The 22,455-nt window shown below is 31.5% G+C and overlaps 1 protein-coding gene across 1 annotated transcript; it reads left to right on the plus strand.

Annotated features, from left to right (window-relative positions):
- The first annotated feature begins 1,085 nt into the window (after positions 1-1,085).
- Positions 1,086-20,053, plus strand: LOC18608173 (uncharacterized). Its single transcript, XM_088807891.1, has 8 exons — positions 1,086-1,754; positions 1,903-2,046; positions 3,251-3,394; positions 3,909-3,980; positions 6,186-6,404; positions 12,580-12,651; positions 18,523-19,716; positions 19,822-20,053. The coding sequence occupies exons 1-7, from the start codon at positions 1,127-1,129 to the stop codon at positions 19,695-19,697; spliced, it is 2,454 nt and encodes an 817-aa protein (XP_088664017.1). The 5' UTR covers positions 1,086-1,126; the 3' UTR covers positions 19,698-19,716; positions 19,822-20,053.
- Positions 20,054-22,455: the final 2,402 nt, after the last annotated feature.

The following is a 22,455-nucleotide window of genomic DNA, read 5'->3' on the forward strand; positions in this document are numbered from 1 at the left end:
ACCGTGCCTTTCATGCCTTAACATTTGGAAAAAAGATAACTCTGTTAGACTTTGGACAGCTTAGGGCTTGTTTTCTTGGCAAGATGCATAATACACAAGTGTAAACACTGGAACAAAGCAAGCATTCTTGACAAGTTTATTAGACTTCTGGTTTTTTTGGCTAAGCGAGAAGTGTGAACAGTGCACTGAAATTACAGGGACATTGCGCAGATTTTCTCTGCAATAATGTCATGTGGATGCTCTTTGTGAAATAGACATGTTAACAACAGATGGCAGAAACTAAAAATGGATTCAAGTGATCCAACAAACACTCCATGTAATTCATTGAATTTTGTCGCTATACTTTTTAATTTTGTTGATTTTTCGACAAAAAGTAATAAAATTTACAAAAATAAAAATTGTCACTTGCATTGATAAAATATTTTGTGAAATATTCTAATTTTATATTTTTCTCCAAAAATCAAAAGTTTAGTGATGAAATTTGATAAAATTGAAGTAATACAATGACAAAATCCAAGATATTCAGGCACGGTATAGTAATAAATTTGAACTTTATCCTTTTTTTTTAAAAAAAAAAGTAGTTTTGAAGGATTGATGTGTTTTATTAAGTCTTACAACAATTTTCCTGGTACTCAACAGGGGGTGACGGCACTAATTAAATGGAACTTTTAGCTAAATTATAATTTCTCAAAGATTTTCAATGAAGAAATGATAAATAGTTTTAACAATATTTAAATAGAAAATTTTTTAATTTGATAATTACAGCTCAATCAATAACAATCTAGTGGTGGGAAAGTATCAATACAGCCATTATGTACTTGGTTTCTATGACGTGTGGAGACCTATGCTTCATTAACATCTCAAACATGTGCTATTCCTAACTGAGACGACCATTTGTCCATTTTTCTTTTTGTTTTTATCGATTAGTAGGGCCTTTCTACGGTGCAAAAATCTATAAAAATACTTTATTACGTGGAGTCAACCGCATAGCTTCGTAAAGAATGCTTCAACCACTTTCTGAAACTTGCATGTACTAGTATTTAAAGAATGAGCATCAGCCAAAGCAATGATGCAACAAACTCAGTTATTTCTTTTTTAATTTGTCTCAACCACGAGTATAAGCTTAATGGGAAACATTGGCTTCCTCCTCCCTCTTGTGGTATTTGTGCTGGTGTTGAGTAACTTTGGGGCTGCTTTGTCATCAGAATTACCTAACATCACCACTGACCAATTGGCTCTTCTTGCACTAAAATCCCATGTCACCCATGACCCTCAAAACATATTGGCAACCAACTGGTCTATGACTACCTCTGTTTGCAGTTGGATTGGTATCACTTGTGGATCCGATCAGCAAAGAATTATCGCTCTTGATCTTTCTAACATGAGTCTTATAGGCACCATCCCATCTCACTTGGGAAATCTCTCTTTTCTTGCTCAACTTAACATCCAAAGCAACAATTTTCGAGGCTCATTGCCCAAGGAGTTGGCTAATTTGTCTTGGTTGGAGTATATAGACATCAGTCAAAACAATTTCAATGGGGAAATCCCATCATGGTTTGATTCCTTCACTAAACTTCACAAGCTGTCTCTGTACAGTAACAACTTCTCTGGTGTTATCCCGCCTTCTTTGGGTTCTTTGTCAAACCTTAAGGAATTGCTCCTACATGACAATGATTTGAAAGGGCAAATTCCTATAACAATCGGAGATCTTTCTAACTTGAAATATTTGAATTTGGAACAGAATCACCTTTCAGGTGTAAATCTTTCTCAATCTTCATTATATCTTTATTGCAAAAATTGATTTCAACACTAATAATCTCATTGTACATCAACTTCCATTGGATATATTTGATCAGCTTCTTAAATTGCAATTTCTAATTTTGGGGTTGAACAATCTTTCAGGTAGAATTCCAACTTGTTTATTCAAGTGCCAAGAGTTAGAAGCTTTAATTTTATCTAGCAATGTCTTGGAAGGAAGTGTGCCTCAAGAAATCGGGAATTTGACTAGATTAAAAAACTTGTATCTTGATCGGAATAGCCTAACAGGTATGCTTACCGTGGGCACATTCTTTTAGAAAATTAAAATGATTAGTTGACAATTTATTTTTATTCTTGAATTTAGATTTATAATTTTAGTTTTAATTATACAAGTAAATGAAAATCTTACGAATGATATACAAAAATTGATCACGAAAGAAAGTAAAAGAAAATCTTATGAATGAATATAAGTGATAAAGAAAGTCTTGAAACAAATATAAGTGTTTTTTACGTAGTATCTGTTGGCTTAATTTTTTTTAGTTTATCTACTTCTTAAAAATAAAAATTAAAACAATTAAAATTTAAAAAAAAACTAAAATTTTAAAAAAAGTGCTTTAGGAAAATCTTTTTTTTTTTAAAGAAAAAAACACGTTAGCCTTTCAAGAAAATTTTTCATTTTGTTTTAAAAGTATTCTCATCTCTTAAAAACAATCTCAAAATTACCCTTTATGGTAATTTTAACTAAAATTAAAATTTATATATATTATTTTGCCAAATAACTTATCTATAAAAAAGATTTTACAAAAGTAAATTTATCAAATAATTTTAATTTAATTTTAAAAACTACTATGTTTTATAAAAGATTTATAATTAAAAAGAATCAAAACCAAACAGGCTCTTAATAGGTTTGCAACCACGTGGGATACTTTTAATTATGGAAAAAAAAATGCAATTTTCATGCCTTTATATATACGATAAGTAACTTCCATAAAAGGGCTCCCATTTTTCTTCGTATGACTTAATTGTGGTTGCTAAATGAATTCCAATTTATTAGTTCCAGGCCCTCTTACTGTCTCTGTCATGCCTTGACTTTTGAAAAAAGATGACTTTCCATAAAGTTATTAGACTTTTTTTTTTTGGCTAAGAGAGAATTGCAATCCGATCCTAATCTCCCTTTTTATTAACATTATATAAATATTTTTTAATTTTCTGTATTTTTTGTAATATTTTTTTAATTTTTTTACCTTTTCTGTTTTTTGTAATTTTTGTAATCTTATATTTTTTATTATCTTTTATTTTTTTGTTGGGTACACTCGAACAAAAATGGATGTTTATTGGACAAAATCAACTTTCAAGTCGCATATCTTTCTATGTCATCAATATATCTTTATTGTGAATATTGATTTCAACACTAATAATCTCATTGCGGGTCAACTTTCATCAAATATATTTGATCAATTGTCTCTAATTTTAAGATTGAATAATCTTTCAGGTAAAATTCCAAACAGTTTATTCAAGTGTAGAGAGTTAGAAGTTTTAATTTTATATGACAATGCTTTGGAGGGAAGTGTGCCCCTAGAAATCGAAAATTTGACTAAATTAAACAAGTTGGATCTTAGTTTCAACAACTTCACAGGTATGCTTTCTGTGAGTCTTCGTTTAAAAAAATTCAAATCATTAGTTGACGATTTACTTTTATTTTTGAGTTCAGATTTAAGATTTCAGTTTTCATCTAGATTACTTTTGGAAATGTTGGTTGCTTTTTTAATTGACAATTTTGAAGCATGCAATTGTATTTAAAGAATGTGCATCAACCAACACATTTATCAAAGAGACTGAAAGCCCATGGTAGTAATCAATTGGCTTTTCTTGCACTTAAAGCCCACGCATTGTCAACCAACTGGACTAGTGTTACTTTTATTTGCAATTGGATTGATGTCACTTGCGGATTATCAAAGAGTCTTGGCTTTTTTCTTTTTTTTTGTGAGTCTTATACACACCATTTCATCTCACTTGTGGAAATCTATCTTTTCTTGTTCATCTCATCTCACTTGTCATTTTCACGACTCATTGCTCATGAAGGTGGCTAATTTATATTATGATTAGGTAAAATTTTAACTTAATTTGAGGGATTGAATTTTATGTTTCAGGTGAAATTCCATCGGTTCTTGGAAACCTGACTTCTATTACCCGCCTTGGTTTTTCGAATAACAATTTGACAGGTATTATATCAACTTTCTTCTCCTTTCATCAAATATATGCATATCAATCTGCAATTCTTTTTAAGTATTTAAAATGAAAATTAAACACGTAAATATATATATATACATATACGTATGTATGTATGTATATATACATTATACTTTTTTAATTGTTAAAAAATTATTTGCTTTGACACATAATTAAAGAAAAACGTTTTTCACTTTTAAGATTTTTGAATGATTGATTTTTAATACAACAACCTAAATGAGAAATCAATATCAAATACAGAAAAACTAAAAATCTTAGATATTCATAAAAAAATGAGAGAGAACATAATTTTGGGTTTTTGAGGATATCAATGTTTGTCTTGTTAATTTTGAAGTGGGAACCCTACTCTATTCCATTGCATTTGCACCTTTTGGCCTCTGCAATATTTCTTCATTCAACCATTCTGAGAAAAAAATTGTAAAAAAAATACAGAAAGAACAAATTAGAATTTGAAGAGGTTTTTTTTTTTTTTAATTTCCAAGCAAAGTACAGCTAAGAGGACTATTGCTTTTCCCTTTTTTTGGATTTGGCTAAAGCTTTAATTGCTTCAATAGGATCCAGAACAATGCTTATATATATATATATATGTGTGTGTGTGTGTATGCAAATATAAAGAAGCCAAAAAAAAAAAACATAAAATCATGTTTTTTTTTTACAACTATATTTTCATAATATGCTTGTTTTACATTGCTGCCTGAATTCCTTTGGTTATATTATTGCTAGTGCTTTCATCGTTCTTTATAATTTCTCTCTCTCTTTTTTCCAATTTTGACTTAGTACAAAAATTAAGAAAAAATTTTTAATTTTAGTATATTTAATAATTTTTTTTAAAAAAATTATAACATTAATAAGTTTAATTTTTAATATCGAAAGGTAAAAAAATAAATAAAAATTACTATGAAACATATAAAAAATTAAGAATTTAAATATTTAAAAAAGAGAAGTGGACAGAATTTGAAACAAACTAAAAGGAAGGTGGACATTCAATATATGAATAGAAGGAGTATTATTTTTTTGGGGATTTTTTTTTCAACCAATCAAATATCATATCAATATTACTGAAGATTACAGCAAGAGGATCAACCCAAGTTTAGGGATCATGACAGTATAAAAAAGAATAGAAAATAGATATCGCCTGGTGGTACTCCGTACCATTAAACAAACATTCTCGCCTATTGGTACCATTAAAAAATAATTGGATGATAAGAAAGAGGTAGGGGGAAAGAAAAGATAAAATTATCATATTTCGTATGGCAAAGATAGGTGAATGGGAAAGATAATACGAGTAATTGTGGTTTTACAAATATAACTGAGACATGATATATAACCCATTTTTAATTTGTAGTGAAATTTTTTGCTGAATGATAAACTTGTTATTTCTACATTTGAAGTTCATATTACATGATGAATTTCTTCTCTCGATATAACATCAAGAACTAGTGATAATTAAGTTAGGGATGATATAATATTAACTATGAATTTAATTTTTGTTATAATATTATTTATAATTTTTTATTTTATATAGTCATTTATATTGTTACGGCCTATTCCAAATCTACATTTCTTTCATTCCTCAATACTATGATGTTCTAATTCCTAATTTATACTTTAATCATGTATTCTCTATTTTTAATTTTTTTGTATGAATAAAAGTTTCATTTATCCGAAAAGGCAGAGAAAGTTCGACTACAAAGATAAGTCTTGTCGTTTAACAAGAACAAGGATAAGAGAAAAGGGGCATAATCATTGACATTACATAACGGAAATCTGTCTTTTCTTTGCTCAACTTAACATCCAATTTAATCATTTTCATTGCTCATTGTCCATGGAGTTGGCTAAATTATCTTGGTTGGATTATATAAACTTCAGCAACAATAGCTTCGGTGAGGAAATCCCATCATGGTTTGATTCCTTCACTCACCTTCAAAGCTTGTTTCTGTATGGTAACAACTTCTCTGGTGTTATCATCTTCTTTGAGCTTTTATCAAACCTTGAGAAGTTGCTCCTATACGACAATGACATGAAAGGGCATATTCCTATAGCAATCAGATCACTTAATTTCTAACTTGAATTGTTTGTATTTGGGACATAATCAGCTTTTAGGTTGCATATCTTTCTCAATCATCAATATATCTTTATTGCAAATATTGATTTTAATATTAATAATCTCATTGTAGGTCAACTTTCATCGGCTACATTTGATCAGCTTCTTAAATTACAATATCTAAATTTGAGAAACAACCATCTCTCGGGTACAATTCCAATTAGTTTATTCAAGTGTCAAGCAGTAGAAACTTTAAATTTATTGGAGAATGCCTTGGAGGGAAGCGTGCCTCAAGAAATCGGGAATTTGACTAGATTAAACTACTTGTATCTTGGTGCGAACAACCTACAAGGTATGCTTACTATGGGCTTCCTCTAGACAAATTAAAATGATTAGTTGGCAATTTATATTTATTCATATGTTCATATTTCAGATTTTGGTTTTTATTTAGATTGAACTTTGAAAACTTGAATTAAGAAGAAAAGATTTAAATTTCAAATTTACTATAAATGTGGATGATAGAACTTATGAAAACAGGACGTTCTTAATAATTTTGAATTCGTTGGATTTATGAGATCTCCATTAAGTGGTGGATTAATTTAAAATGCAATTTAGACAATTTGATATTCAATTGCCTATACACTCTCAAATACCCATATTTAATCTTAACTACATTTTAGATAATTAGTGTTTGATCACCTTCCTATTTACAATGACTTGATTTGAATTGGAATTCTAACAAGCTTATTTAAATGCAAAGAGTTAGAATGTATACAACTGTTTGGTAATCAATTAGAGAGGACTGTGCGACGGGAAGTTAGGGATTTGACTTCGCTCAAGGCATTGGATATCGTTTTGGTGTGCCTAAAAGGAAAATGGCATAATAATTAAGACGGCGTACATGAGTAGTTAAAAATTTATATCCATTAATTCGTAATTTAAAATTTTCTTCCTAATTTCAATTTTCATTTAAGAAATTTTAACAAAACTTTAACATTTTCACTTTTTAACCACTGACTAATTAGGCTTCATTTAAGCTGTAAAATACCATGCAAAAGTACGATTTAAAGAAGGTAAAAACAGGAAAATGAGTGCACCTGTTCTGTTGAAAAATTAAGATAAATAAAATAGATACCTAGTGCTCAACGTAGAAAGTAAGGGCCATGTTAAATTTTAACTTAATTTGACGGATTGAATTTTATGTTTCAGGTGACATTCCATCAGCTGTTGGAAATCTGACTTCTATTAAGAACCTTAATTTAAGGCACAACAACTTGACAGGTATAATATCATCTTTCTTCCTTTTTTTCTTTTTTGAAAATTATAAAATTTATTAATCCTCAGCATCGTAATGCCACTTCAAGTCTCTTGCTTATATTGCTAGGGACTCTCATGGAATAAACAAGAACTGGGCAAGTAGAAACTGTGCAATTGTCAAAAACACCCAGCCACCATGACAACAGTGGCGTTCAAAGTAACCCGTCCAAGTAGTTCTTAGCAGGTCCAGCCCCTTGAAAAACATTTAAGAAGGCAGCTGAGAAAAATAAAAACACATAAGCTATCCTAAACTACCTTTTGTCCTGATTCAACATAGGTTCAAAACATAACATTAACACCTCCAAAAATCAAACCAACAAAGAATGAAAAATCCCTTATCCCACGGACCAGGTCACTCTTTCACTCATTCCTTAAGTTCCCACGTTAGCTCTCATGAACACAATCTTAGGACACATGAGTCACCCTCACAAAAATGCAAAGAAACAATTCCCTTGATAAAACCTTCCCCCCCATCATTCTCCCCCTATCGTTCTCCTCCTTTACATCTGATATATGCATATCAATCAGCAATACTTTTTAAGTATTTAAAATGACAATCAAACATGCGTGTGTGCATGTGTGAGTGCAAGCGTGCGTGCATATGTGTGTTTAATTAAAGAAAAAACGTTTTTTACTTTAAGATTTTCTATTAGCTGATTTTTAATTCCACAATGTAAAAGTAAAATTAAAAATTTTATATTTTCATAAAAATAAGAAAGAACCTGAATTTAAAACAGTTTAAAAATGTAAATGTGAAGATTAATTGAGAAAGAACAATATGTTCATGATATTTTTAAAAAAGACTGACATTAAAAATCAGAATGCATCAATTTTATAAAAAAAAAATTAAATTTTAATATTTCAATACTTTTTTTGTCAATTTTTGTGAAAGTTAAATAATGACAAATAATTCATGACAAATTAATGCAGTAATCTTTTTCCCATAGTTTGTGCTTGAATATTATTTAGTTCCATTAGAAGTTTCTGATTCAACTTATGATTTGTGATATATGAATAGTGATTTGTTAAGATTATAGTTTGGATCTATCCATGGTCATAATTTTGGGGTTTTGGGGATTCGGATGTTTGTCTTCGTTAATTTTGAAGTGGTAACACTACTCCAATCCAATTTTGCTTCTACAATTTCACAATATGCGTGTTTTGCATTGCTGTTTGAATTCCTTTTTTTTTTTCTTTCACCCAGCTGTTTGAATTCCTTTGTTTCTCTTATTGTTAGTGTTTTTATGTTCTTTATTATTTCTCTTTCTGTTCCAATTTTGACTTGGAGCAAATATTTAGAAAAATATTTTTAACTTTTAGTGTATTTAATTTTTTTTAAAAAATTATAACATTGATAAATTATAATTGGTCAAAATACCCCATAAGTCCCTGCACTGTAGGTTTTTTTATCAACTTAATCCCTTTACACAAAACTAGTTAATTTAGTCCTCTACTTTGAGATTTTGTCCAATCTATTCCCTCTGCCTTACTCTGTTTAAATTGACCATTAGTGGTGTTGACGTGGTGCTGATGTATTAAACCAAAAAAAATTTTCTTCTAGAAAATATTTTTTGCCATGTCAATTTCTTTGTGCCACCCCATAGGGATCAAATTAAACAAAATTTAATTTTGGCATAATCAATAGCATTTCTTCGAATTATTTTGAAAATATGGGGTTTTCTGAACCTTAAGTTGAGGTTGCCATGATCTCTCTAGCTATTATAAGAAGTCATAATTTTGACTTTTGCAGATCTCTTCTTCAATATTAAAGTCAAAGTTTATATTGTTAATCTAAATTTTAATTTGAGAAGAAACTAATTTGCTGACTGAAATTTTTTGTGTAAATAGAAAGTTAATGGTTTTTAATTACTAAAGAAGAGCCTCTAATATATAAAAATATATTTTTGGTATAAATGCAATGCTAAACAAAAATGGTAAAAGTACTCGATTTAGTCCCTATACGATAGAGCTTTGTTCAATTTAGCCCTTGCATTTTAAAATTTTGTTCAATTTAGTCGCTATATTCTACCGTTTGTTTAATTTGGTCCTTATGATGTGGCATAAAGAAATTGACATGGCAAACAAATTTTGAAATTTAAAAAAAAAAAGTTTTGGAAATAATTTTTCAAAAAATTTTGATTTTTTTTTGTTCTAACACGTCAACACCACTAACAGTCAATTTGAACAAAGTTAGACAGAGAGATTCGATTGCACAAAATCTTAAAACAGAGAGACTAAATTGATAAAAAATTTATAATACAGAGATCTATGGGGTACTTTGACCAATTATAATTTGTAATAATAATAAAAAACTCCTTAAATTATTTAGAAAAATTTAAATAAATGTGTCTTTATTTTTTTATTGTATTCAATTAAACTTTTGAATTTTTTTTTGAAAGACGATAATAGGTATATATTGCTTTCAAAATCAAAATATCGCTTTACAAAAAGAGTGAGACAGAGCAGTGGCTAACAAAAAGAATGCCACAAGGCTCAAGAACAAAACATGAGACTGTTCCATGCCCAAAGAACGACTTTCCGGGATTTTCTAGATGTTGAACAGGTCTACACTTGTGCAAAAGAAGTCCATAGCCAAAAGAGAAAAATTAATCACAAGTACCTGCTGCATAAAAAAAAAAAATGGCAGCTATGAACACTAAGGAAAAGAAACCTAGGAACAAATTATTGATTAAACTCTTATATTTTTATTTTAAGTCAAATAAATTCTTATTACTAATGGTTGACTAATTGTGATTGGTTAAAATGTTATTTGTCATTTTATGCGACATAGCATGTTAAAATACTATAATGGATGATGATGTGGCATGATGATATGGTCATTTGACATTTCACTTTCCACGTTAATGTCACATAGGTATAAAATGATAAGTGATATTTTGACTAATAGTATTTAGTCAACTATTAGTAATAAGGACCTATTTGAGTTAAAATAAAAATATAAAAACTTGATTGAATGCAATAAAAGAATAAGGGTTTATTTGAATTTTTTCAAATAGTTCAAGAATTTTTTTCAATCATTATACCTTAAAATATTAATGTCCAAATGAAAAAATTATTAAATTACTATGAAAAGTAGGAAAAGTAAAACTTGTAAATATTCAAAAAAAATGGAAAAAGAAGAAGATAAAATATAAAAATACAAAAATGTACTTCACATCCCCAAAATACAATCCAAGTCTCTTGAATCTTAGAATCTTAGATTCAATATATTTCAGATCGATTGATTGATTGAATAGGGAATTGCGAATACCGTTTTAAAAGAGTTTTGGAAGTAGCTTCTTTACTTCAAAACAATGAAGCTGAAAAAAAATAAGGTTTCTGGATTAATTATATATATATATATATATTTGTATTCATAAGTTTGTGCCATGCAGGAAAGTGTGGTTCAAAAAATTAAGAATTTGACTAGATTAAAGTACTTATATCTTGATGGCAATAACCTAAGAGCTATGTTAATTCTGAACTTTCTTTTAGAGAAATTAAAATAATTAGTTGACAATATATTTTTATTCATAAGTTCTGATTTATAGTTTTAGTTTTCATTTTGATTGCTTTCAAAACGTTGATTACTTCTTTAATTACCAATTTCGAAATATCCACTTTTATTTAAAGAATGAAAATCAGCGCAAAATTATGAAACAAATTAACTAATTTGTTTCTTTCTTAATTTGCCTTGGAGAAACATTGGTTTCCTCCTCCATGTTATGGTTGTGGTGTTGTTGCATAAAACTGTGGCTTTCATCTACGAAATCAACCAACATCGTCATCGACCAATTGGCTTTCTTGGACTAAAAACCCACATCACTCATGATCTCAAAACCTAGTAGCAAACAATCGGACTAGTGCTACCTCCATTTGCAATTGAAATTGTGCCACTTGAGGATTCGATCATCAATAGTCATCGCTCTTTATCTTTCTAACATGGGTCTTATAGACACAATCCCACCTCACTTGGGAAATCTATCATGTTTTCACTTAGCTTAACATCCCGTTTAAACATGTTCATGGCTCATTGTCCATAGAATTGGCTAGTTTGTCTTGGTTGAAATATATATATATATATATATAGAAACTTTGGTAACAACAGCTTCGTTGGTGAAATCCTATCATGGTTTGGTTACTCTACTCTACTTCAGAGTTTTTTTTCTGTTCGGTAACAACTTTTCTGGCATTATCCATTTTCTGTGGACTCTTTGTCAAACTTTGAGAAGTTGCTCATGATAAAATCTTATGTATAAGCAATTTACACTTAACCCAAAATCTCCACAGTTGAATTTCAGAATACAAAGCGTACTTGATTTCTCATCAATGGTTTGACAACAAAAATAGTATTTAGTCAGATTAACTGTTGGTACTCAGTGCACTAGGATCTTCTTCTCTTTTTCTTTATGACTCTCCAATGGGTGAGATCTTAATGCCGTTGTAGAAAAGAGAGGAGACTTAGCCTTTCCTTCATATAGTGAATTCCTAGTCCCACCCATCATTGGATTTCGGATTTCCTATTTAGGCTTACACTTTTAAGTCCACATTTAATATTGAAGCCTAACTCATTTAATTAGATCATATAATAGGCTATAAAATTGTCACTTTATCAAGACCAAATAAGCTTAACCTATTTTTATAAAAGATAAAATAAATTAAATAACGCAAGTCCACACTTTAATGTTGAGAAAATCTAACAACTCCTATATGAAAACTATCTGAAAGGGTAAATTCCTATACCAATCTAAAATCTTGCAAACTTAAAATGGTTGTATTCAGGATATAATCAGCATCCAGATTGCATAACTTTCTTGATAGTCAATAATATATCTTTATTGTAAATATTGATTTCAACACTCATAATCTCCTTGTAGGTCAACTTCCATTAACTATATTTGATCAGCTTCATAAATTACAATATCTACATTTGGGATCCAACCACCTTTTTGGTAGAATTCCAACCAGTTTATGCAAGTGTCAAGAGTTAACAGTTTTATCTTTATATGGCAATGCCTTGGAGGGAAGTGTGCCTCAAGCAATTGAGAATTTGACTAGATTAAGTTATTTGTCTCTCTATTGGAACAACCTAACAGGTACACTTATTGTGGACTTTCTTTTTACACAAATTAAAATGATTAGTTGGCATTTATTTTTATTCACGAGCTCAGATTTTAGTTAAAATTTTAAGACATTATTCCATTTTTCAGGTGTAATTCCATCAACTATCAGACACTTGACTTCTCTTACATTACTTGATCTAAAGTATAACAATTTGACAGGTATCATCTTTCTTCTCCTTTTTATCCGATTTGTATAACACGATTTTTCATATATGGGAGTTTAAATGGTTTTTGAGTACCAAAATGTAAAAGAAAAATGAAAAATTGATATCAAGAATTTTAGATATTCAAAAAAAAAAAAAAAGAAATTAAGAACCCAAACTAGAATAGTTAAAAATGGAAATGTTAACACTCAATTTGATATAGAGGAGTGTTGTTTTAATAAGGTTCCATTTGATTGATATTTTTGTTATTTGATTGATAGTAAAAATGTCAACTAAATGAAGTAGAAGTATGTTATGTGCATATGAACGTGAATGCATTAATAAAAGTGTGTGCATGTGTAAAGAGAGATAAAGAGTGTAGAAATTCCTGATAAATCAGGGATGGTATTGAAGCAGAGAGAGCAAAAAAACAAGAACCAAAGGAGCTAAGAAAAAATTTGGGAAGAAACAGATTGGGTGAAAAAAACCACCCTCACTTATTTTCATATTAGTATTTATATGACAGTAACAAACATAAGCCTTGTAAATCGGCATTGGAGAATGAAAAACAATGATGAAAAATAGCTGAGCACAGGATTCTAGAAATGGAATACTATGCTTTACAACGGACATTCTAACAGCTACAAGAAACAGACTAAAAAAAAAACACGTAGCTTTTCAGCCTTACAGGAACCAAGCAAAACAACACCAGTATTAGGCGTTTAAGCCAACTTAAAAATAGAAAACAAAACGACATGACTTTTAAGTGTTTCAGTCACTTATTAACTCAAGAATTAAAATGACATCGTTCCCTAACTCCTTTCTTCCTTCAACAAGCTGTTGATTTGCTCCCAATTCCTCTTCTTTTTTACCAGTTGGAATCACTGAATTCTCAACACACCTCCTTAGAAATATCACTCCCAGTCTGTTCCTTAGAAAATCAAATCGATCTGTGCTCAACCATTTAGTAAAAATATCAGCTAGTTGCTCCTTTGTAGGACAATATTTCAGCCCCATTTCACTTTCCTTCACTACATCTCTCAGAGCATGGTACTTCACTCTGATTTGTTTTGTTCAACCGTGCTGCACTAGATTCTTGGCGATTGCCATAGCAGATTGATTGTCTATATCCAATAAAGTACCCCTGTTTTGTGAAAAACCCAATTCAACTAAAATCTTCCGCAACCAAAGTGCTTGGTTTGCAACTGAAGCAATAGCAATGTACTCTGCTGCTGCAGATGACTGAGCTACTACATCCTACTTCTTTGAACTTCAAGAAAACACTCCACTCCCAAGGGAAAAACAATATCCACTTGTGCTTTTAGAGTCATCTAGAAAGCCAGCCCAGTCAGTATCAGTAAATCCCTGAAGCTCACCACTTTCAACTTTCAAGTACTTAACACCATAATCAGCAGTGCCTTTGACATACCTTAGAATTCGTTTGGCTGCAGTGAAGTGTATAGTTGTTAGAGCTTGCATGTACTTGGACAGAAGACTTGTTGCATATATTAAATCAGGTCTGGTTGCAGCAAGATATAATAGAGAGCCAATAATGCTTCTGTACAGTTTCTCATTAGCCTCTTATGACCCATCTTGTATACAAAACTTGCTTTCAGTGGCTAATGGGGTTCTGACAACTTTACAGTGACTCATGTGAAACTTTTTCAACAGATCAATACTTTCATTGATGAATGATTATGTGACTGGAATATTGAATAAATTCCAGTCCAAGGAAATAAAGCATCAGTCCTAAATCAGTCATTTCAAAGTCTTTTAGCATCTGTGAGTTAAATTCAGCCAAGCTTTTAGTTTTCGGATCAGTAACAAGCAAATCATCAACATACAATGCCGGTATCAACTTAACTGTATCAGTTACCTTCATTATACAGAAAGTTGCTTCAGTAGTGCTTCTGATGATTCCCTGGTTTAGCAAGTGATCATCCAACCTTTCATGCCAAGCCCTTGGTGTCTATTTGAGACCATATAGTGCCTTCACCAACTTACAAACCTTGCTTTCAGAACCCTTCTCAACATATCCATCTGGTTGTTCTACATAAATATCTTCCTTCAAGTAACCATTCAAGAAGGCAGATGTTATGTCAAAATGATAGATAAGCCATCCTTCTTTTGCAGACAAGGCTGCCAGCAACCTAATGGTGTCATGTCTGGCCACAAGTGCATATGTCTCCGAGTAGTCTCCACCATAAACCTGTGCGAAACCTTTAACTTCAGGTCTGGCTTTATATTTGTTGACAGATCCATCTGGATTTAATTTGGTTCTGAAAACCCACTTAACAAATAACATAGTGATTTTTAGGCCTGTCTACCAATAATCAGATCATATTCTTATTAATCATCATCATTTCATCTTCCATTGCTTGTTTCCAATGTTCATCAAAAATAGCTTCAACATAGGAACCAGGTTCAGTGATTGCCAAATGACACCTGGCATATGTGTCTTCCAAGCTCCTAGTTCCTGTCATAGAGATCTCATCTAATTTTCATCTAAAATTAAGTCAACTTCATCTTCTAGAAACAAATTAGCAATAACCACAGAATTTTCTATGCCTTCAATAGACTTAGATTCCCAATTCCACATCTTATTCTCATCAAACACTACATCTCTACTTATAAAGAACTTCATATTTTTGACATCCAGGAGTCTATATCCCTTTGATACTTCACTATATCCAAGGTGGATAGCTAAAAGAGACTTACTATCCAACTTGGTCCCCTTTGCATCTTGAATCTTAGCAAAGCAAATGCATCCAAAAACTTTATGATGTTTGACTAAAGGTTTTATATCATATCAGGCTTCAAAAGGTGTTTTGCCAACCAAGGCTCTAGTAGGTGTCAAATTAAACAAGTAGTTAGCAATGTTAATTGCTTCTACCCACAATGACTTGGCAACTTTTTTTCAAATAGTAAGCACCTAGCCATTTCCATTAAGGTCCTGTTCTTCCTTTTTGACACACCATTTTGTTGGGAGCTGTATGAAATAGTCAGTTGATGCACAATGCCAAACTTGCTTAAATAGTCTTCAAACTCCTTAGCAGTGTACTCAGTCCCATTATCAGTCTTGAGCTCTTTTACAGTCAAGCTCATTTGATTTTCAACTAAGGCTTTGACCTTAGTGAACACACTTAAAGCATCATATTTCATTTTCATGAAATATACCCAATAGAACCTTGAATAATCATCAATAAAAAGTATATAGTACTTACTTCCATTCAAGGATGGAGTCTTCACAAGAACTCCAAAATCTATATGCAATAGCTGCAATTTACTTGTTGCATTCCAGGTTCTAGTTTTTGGAAATGAAACTCTTCTCTGCTTCCCATACTGATACAACTTACAAACCTTTTTCAAGCTTGCCATGAAGGGCAACCCATCAACCCAGTTATTAGATGCCATCAACTTAAGTGAACCATAATTCACATGACCAAGCCTCGTCAGAGTGCAACTATAAACAGTGTTCTTAATTTTCATCTAGTTTAATGGGAAACATTTGTTTCTCATTCCTACTGTGAAGAGTTCTATTCTAGCTGAATTCTTCACTGTGCAAACCTTGTCTTTGAAGTTTAATTCAAAGCCTTCATCCACAAGTTGACCTACACTAAGTAAGTTTTGACTCACATCAGGAGCATAATAGACATTTGCAACTAATTTGATTCCACCAGGTGTCTGCATTCCCACTATACTAGTTCTAAAGATTATAAGCATATCACCATTTCCTATTTCCATTTGAGTTCTAAAACTCTCATTCAAATTGATAAAATTTTCCTTGTAACCGGTCAAGTTGTTTGAACAGCCACTATCCAGCAACTAGATGTCCTTATTCTCTTCACTATCTAACTTTTTAGCCATAAACAAAATTTCATCTTTTGTTTGAAGCTCCTCAACCACAATTGCTTTCTCATCAGCATTCTTACCTTTGCTTTTGCTTACTGTTTCTACATTTCCTTGCTAGTGACACTTCCTGCACTTAACATTCGGTCTAAACCAGTACTACTTCTCTGTATAATTTGTCTTTTACAATGAGAACATGGTGGAAATGATTTCTTATGATCCCCATGTCTCTTTTCATCAATTTTCTTCCCTTTATCTTTCTTTTCAGGATTAGTCCTCCTAGAATTACTGTTACCAGCCTTCAAACTTTTGGTTTTGGCAATTAGAGCACTTTCAGTAAGGCCTTTTTGCCTAAAAGCTCTCCTCTGCTCTAACCCTTTCAGTGCATTGACTAACTCCTTCAAAGTCACCTGGCCAAGATCCTTATAGTCCTCTAACGAAGATATCTTAGACTCATATCTTTTAGGTAATCCAACCAGCATCTTACTAACAAGCCTTTCTTCAAACATCTCTTTACCTAGCAGCCTAAGTCAGTTTACTATCGTCATGATCTTACAAAAAAACTCTTTGATGGACTCACTATCATCCATGGTTAACATCTCAAATTGTCTGGTTAGATTGAATGCTTGGATTTTTTTGGTTCCGTCATTACTTTGAAGTTCTTCCTTTGAATGATCCCAAACTTCGTTTGGATTATCTAAATGGATTATCCTAGCAAAAATATCATCAGATAGTGCAGATTGTAAGCAAGATAGGGTTTATACCTCTTTTTCTTATCTTCTTCAAATCATCTTATCTAAGCCAGTTTTGGATTGGTGTGCCTTTGTACTGGTTCTGTTTTGGTCTCCACCACCTCCCAAAGATTGAAGGCCTTGAGGTAAGATTGCATCTTCACTAACCAAAACACATAATTTTCTCTAGTAAAAACTGGAAGAGCAGAGGTACTAAACCCAACTGTAGCCATGAACCACAAGATAGAGAGTAAAATATGGAAATCGAAAGTGGGTAAAGACCAAATGAAGAAATATCCCTTAAGGTCGATTTAAAGCTCTGATACCATGAAGAAATTTTTGATAAATTAGGGATGGTATTGAAGCAGAGAGAGCAAAAAAAAAAAAAAAAAAAGAACTAGAGGAGCTAAGAAAAACTTTGGGAAGAAACAGATTGGCTGAAAAAAACCACCCTCATTTTCATATTAGTATTTATATGATAGTAACAAACATAAGCTTGTAAACCGCCATTGGAGAATGAAAAACAATGAGGAAAAATAGCTGTGCACAAGATTCTAGACATGTAATTCTGTGCTTTACAACGGACATTCTAATGACTATAGGAAATAGACTAAAAAAAAACATGTGACTTTTCAGCTTTACAGAAACCAAGAAAAACGACACAAGTATTAGGCGTTTAAGCCAACTTATAAATAACAAACAAAGCAACAAGACTTTAAGTGTTTCAATCACTCATTAACTAAAGAATGAAAATGGCACTGTTCCCTAACTCTTTTCTTCCTTCAACAAGCTGTTGATTTGTACCCAATTCCTCTTATTTTTCTTTACCAGTTGGAATCATTGAATTCTCAACACACACACACACACACACACACACACACACACATAGATAGATAGAGAGAGAGAGAGAGAGAGAGAGAGAGAGAGAGAGAACTACATGTCAGATCAAATTATTTATCTCTATGTAGTATTGTAATAAGTTCTTATTTGAGGTTTTCCCTTTGCTAGATCGAATAAGAGTAGATATTGAATTAAAAGAAAAAAAAATAGTGAAATTTTGTTTTCATAGTTTATACTCGAATATTATTACCTTTCATTAAAATGTTTTAATTCAACTCATGATTGTGGAGTGATTTGCACTAAGTTCCAATTGGGCAAAAGGAAGTAAAAGTATCATTTTTGGCATTTTAAAACAACTTCTTCCAAAGAATTTCAATCTCTTAACTTTTTTTCATATTTTATTGAAGGACCGCTTCCAACTCTACCACCTTCATTACTTTGGTTCAGCATATCAAAGAATCAATTAGTTGGAGAATTCCCTTCCTCAATATGGAATTTGAGCTCCCTTCAATATCTCGACTTGTCTAAGAATAATTTGGGTGGAATTATTCCAGAGCATCTTGGAAATTTAACCTCCTCTCTTGTACAGATGAATCTATATACGAATAACTTTAATGGTAAAATACCGGGAATTTTATTTCCTAAAAGTTGTTCATTGAGAAGTTTTCGCATCAATAGTAACCAGCTTGAAGGGCCAATACCACAATCCTTGGTTAATTGTAAGGACTTGGAACTTCTAGATTTGGGGAACAATAACTTAAGGGACATCTTTCCTAGTTGGTTAGGGAAATTGAATCTACAAGTTCTTGCCTTGCGATCCAATAGATTCCATGGTCACATTGTCAATTCTGAAGTTGCATCTTCATTCTCTCATTTGCGGATTATCGATCTATCTCACAATGACTTCAGCGGCTGCTTGCCACCAAAATTTTTTGAAAGTTTGAATGCTATGAGCAATGGGTATGAAAAGACAGGTGAAGTGCAGTATATGAGATATATCTCTAGCTTTGGTGTGTACTATGATAAATCTTTCTCTGTTACAACAAAAGGGTTGGAGATGATGCTCATGAGAATCTTAATGGCTTTGACGATTATTGATTTTTCAAATAATCGATTCAATGGACAGATTCCTGAAATAATTGGAAAACTTCAATCACTTATAGTCCTCAACCTCTCTCACAATAGCTTAACAGGTCATATCCCATCATCCTTAAGTAATTTGTCTAAGCTTGAATCATTAGACCTCTCGTCCAACAAGCTTGAAGGAAGAATTCCGGCACAATTACAAAGTCTTGAATTCCTAGAAGTTTTAAACCTTTCTTGGAATAAAATCACGGGACCTATTCCTCGAGGCAATCAATTTAATACTTTCACAAATGATTCCTACATTGGAAACTTTGGTTTATGTGGATTCCCATTATCAAAAAGCTGTGGTAATGATCAGGATTCGGAACCCCCTCCAACAATATTTGATGATGAGGATGATACAACAAAAGAATTGAATTGGAAATTTTCTATATTGATGGGGTATGGATGTGGGCTGGTGCTTGGATTGAGTTTGGGATTCATCGTGTTCACAACTGGAGAACCGTGGTGGTTCATTGAGATGATCAAGAGAGTTCAGCAAAAATATATATGTTAGAAGGATATAATGCTTTTAGGTGAGTTTACTTCAAAAATTATAACAGTATTTAATTTACATTACCTTTTTTCTTTTTTACAAGATGTAAGGTCTAGCTCTGACAAGTTTTAACAAATTTTGCCAGGTTGGATGTGTTCCAATTAAGGACAATACTCCCAAGGGAAGCCAATTCATCCACTTAGACATTGGCAAAAATAGGATTTTGACAGGAAAGAGATTCTTCAAGCCTTGTGTGGTATGGGCTCTATCATTCTATTTATTGTGGTGAACTTCCTTTTATATATATTCTTACGGCTTTTAATCGACCCTCAAGATGGCTTCCATTCTTTTTTCAGTTTATTAGATTGTTAGTCAATAATTTCAGTTGTATTAGTCTTATCCTATTTGTTTTATAGATAATTTTCATGTGATTTTGTTGAGATTATGGTATGCATTTCGACATGACATACATCTTTAATTATCCTATATATGACTCCATGCATTCTCAGACTGGTTGCTTTGCTTATAACCATGTGCAACTTTTCTTAAGCACATTATATCTTCAATGTTAATGCTTTAATTCTATTGATGCTCACTGTAGAAAAAAAAATGTGCAAATGTGCAAACGTGTCTAGATGTTATGGAACAATTTCCAATTGCAAATGTGCATGGGGAAGTAAAAGCATCATTTTTTCTTGCTAGACATCACAAATATTTTATTCAAGAATCTTCAAACTTGTGATACAATTCAAACTCCAAGCACTTCATTTTTTTTTCTGAAAGTTAAAGGACTTTATTCATTAATGAAGTTTTTTCGAAAATTTGCATGCTATAAGGATGGGAATGAAAAGAAAAGATGACTACATGAGATATGAATATAATCTAACTGTGTATTATAATGAATCCGTATTCATTACAACCAAAGGGTAAATCCCTGAAATAATTGGAAAACTTTATTTACTTATATTCATCAACCTCTCCCACAATATTTTAACAAGTCTTATCCCATCATCCTTATATAATTTGTCTAAGCTTAAATCATTATCAAACAAGCTTGAAAGAAGAATTTCAGCACAGTTAAAAAATCTTGGACTCTTAAGGGTATTAATCTTCTCTTGAAATAATTTAGTGGGATCCATTCCTAAGGCAATCAATTTGATACTTTGACACATGGTTCTCACATGGGAACTTGGGTTTATGTGGATTCCCATTATCAAAAAGCTGTGATAACGATCAGTATTTGGAACCACCTACCACAAATTTTGACAAAGGTGACGACACAACAAGAGAACTGAATTGGAAATCTTCTGTATTGATGGGTATGGATGTGGGCTTGTATTTGGATTGGGTAAGATACATTGTGTCACAATTGGAAAACCACAGAGGTCAGTAAAATTATGTTAAAGGGAAACTCCGCAGAAGTGGAGGAAGAAAATAACACAGCTAATTAATAGTCTTAGGTGGTTTTAACATTGCTAACAAAAAGCAACTGTTTTTTTTTAATTTTTTATTTTGTACAAGATGGAAGGACTAAAGCTCAATGTCAACATCTGAATTTCTTAGTTGTACAAGTTTTAACAAAAAGAACTAAATTATGTCTAACTTATCGTACACCGTTGTGCTCAAATAATTAACATTACTTTTATTTATTGCTAATTATAAAATAAGTAAAAGAAATAAAATGATTGAAGTAATTGCAAAATTTTTCAAAAGGAGGAAGACTTCTATGTGTTCTTTTGTTTTGTTGACGCAACGTGCACTTTGATTAAAAAAAACATTATCATTCCCCTTAATTATTAATCACTTTGTAGGAAGAAAACATGGGAATGCTTCACGCTTTTTCTCTCTAATATACGGTAATTTGTCCATTTTACTTTTTTCTTTTCTTGAATTTGTAGGGACTTTCTGCAATGCCTAAATCTACAGTATCTTTTATATATATATAAAGCTATAAACTATCTTTACACATTATTTTAGTCAATGAAAGATACTTCAACCGTGTGATGGACGATGAAATTATCTGTTGCAGTCATCACCTTAATTTCTTTCTACCACCCTAGTCTTTTGATTCTCCATGATTTATGTTGTTGTAGTTTCTCAGCATTTTCACGAGGAGATCCAACGATGATGCTCAAAATGGTGATGAAGATGACAAGAGGCTCTGCGTAATGAATGGAATTTGTATGATATTAAAAATTAATTGTACCCCAGGATGTATCAGTAAATATTTAAATTTATACACTTAACAATGGAAAATAAATTTAAACTATGCAAAAAGGTGTATAGCTCTCTCAACATAAAAATTGAAGTCTCCTATTCTAATCATTGATTAGAAACACTAATGTCATTCTCTCTGTAAAAGTACCAACGTCAAAAGTAATAAGAAGAACTAGACATCTAAAATATTCCAGTTAATTTATCATTCAGTTGTATACTAACTTTCACTGTGTGGTTGCAAAATAACCGATCAGAATGGAAATTGAATTACATATAGAGAAATCCAGTTTGTCAAATTCATTCTTTGCGTTTTCTTTTTTTTTTTTTTTTTACTCTCAAATGCGTGAGTTATTCGGAATTGTTTTTACCTTCTAAAATACGCTAGAATCTTTTCAAATATTTTACTCTCTCTTCAGCCCATTGCCTACGCTAGAGTCCTCATCGATGCTGGAAATTGGCCTAGAAGAGGAAAAAATTATGAGATTCTAAAATTTTTTAAGCATTAGTTCTTTAATTAAGAATGCTTATGATCAATATTTCAAAAGTTATATTGTAATACTTT

This window comes from Theobroma cacao, chromosome 7 (assembly GCF_053813885.1).
Source record: "Theobroma cacao isolate CCN51 chromosome 7, ASM5381388v1, whole genome shotgun sequence".
NCBI classification, from domain to species: domain Eukaryota; kingdom Viridiplantae; phylum Streptophyta; class Magnoliopsida; order Malvales; family Malvaceae; genus Theobroma; species Theobroma cacao.

Coding starts and splice junctions, on each gene's coding strand:
- LOC18608173 (XM_088807891.1), top strand. CDS start 1,127: ATGGGAAACATTGGCTTCCTCCTCCCTCTTGTGGTATTTGTGCTGGTG. Junction 2,047..3,250: donor TGATCGGAATAGCCTAACAG/GTATGCTTACCG, acceptor ATAATCTTTCAG/GTAAAATTCCAAACAGTTTA. Junction 12,652..18,522: donor AAAGTATAACAATTTGACAG/GTATCATCTTTC, acceptor AGAATCAATTAG/TTGGAGAATTCCCTTCCTCA.